This window comes from Octopus bimaculoides, chromosome 29 (assembly GCF_001194135.2).
Source record: "Octopus bimaculoides isolate UCB-OBI-ISO-001 chromosome 29, ASM119413v2, whole genome shotgun sequence".
NCBI lineage: Eukaryota > Metazoa > Mollusca > Cephalopoda > Octopoda > Octopodidae > Octopus > Octopus bimaculoides.
The window spans coordinates 8,541,960-8,542,900 of record NC_069009.1 but is presented as its reverse complement, the minus strand read 5'-3'; the positions used below and the strand labels follow the sequence as shown (position 1 = coordinate 8,542,900).

At 37.9% G+C, this 941-nt stretch overlaps 1 protein-coding gene across 2 annotated transcripts in view; it reads right to left on the bottom strand.

The window, feature by feature from the left end:
• LOC106868305 (poly(A)-specific ribonuclease PARN) overlaps positions 1–941 on the bottom strand; it is a 68,877-nt gene that overhangs the window by 29,346 nt on the left and 38,590 nt on the right. For both annotated transcript variants that reach the window (XM_014913496.2, XM_052977868.1), the window contains exon 10: positions 378–434. In XM_014913496.2, coding sequence (XP_014768982.2) covers positions 378–434 — 57 coding nt within the window. The remainder of the gene's footprint in view (positions 1–377; positions 435–941) is intronic.

The window sequence follows — 941 nt, the reverse complement described above, 5'->3', positions numbered from 1 at the left end:
AGGCACATACATATATATAATGTGTCCAACAATGATTGCAGTGTAGTAGAGAAAGTAGATGTAGTCTAGGCAATAGTAGTGGTGTATATGTAGCAGTAAAAGTAATAGTGGTATAGTGTACATGTCCAGTAGCTTTGTGTCCAACAATGATAGCACTCTAGTAGAGAAAGTAAATGTGGTAGAGGTAGTATAGGCGGTAGTATTGGTGAATATAGCATGGCACCACTAGAGAAGTAGTGGTGACATAGTGCAGGTAGAGGTGGTAGTATATGTATGTTGTAATAGAGTTAGTGATGATGTATGGCTGGTAGAAGTAGCAATGTAGTAGTGGTGGTGGTGGTGGTGATATATGGACGATGGTTGTTGTAGATACTTACACTGCTAGATATTAACCTGATTATCTTGCTGAAACCCACAGCTTGGTCAAGTTTTGTCTGAAAAAGATGGACAGAGCTTTCAATATCACCATTAGCCAAACTGTGGCTAAATATACACACAACATGAATCATATCTATTTATTGCCTTCTCTCCCTCATTCTCTCTCTCTCTCTCTCATATATATATATTGTTGTACTTGGGGATGGTCATGTTGCCAGTTTAGCCAATAAAAACACACGCACCATATATTTGGTGTTAATTTGCTTCAGCTTTATTTTACATTAATCGTATTTCAGCCAGAGTTCATTCATCACACTTCTGTGACCTCATCAGTGGTCCTTTGCTTTCTTCTTTCTTATATGTGTGTTTTTCCTTACTAACGATCAGCCATTTTTCAGCCATGAAAAATGGCTGATCGTTAGTAAGGAGCAACACACAAATAGGAAAGAAGAAAGCAAAGGACCACTGATGAGGTCACAGAAGTGTGATGAAAGAACTCTGGCTGAAATACGATTAATGTAAAATAAAGCTGAAGCAAATTAACACCAAATATATGGTGCGTG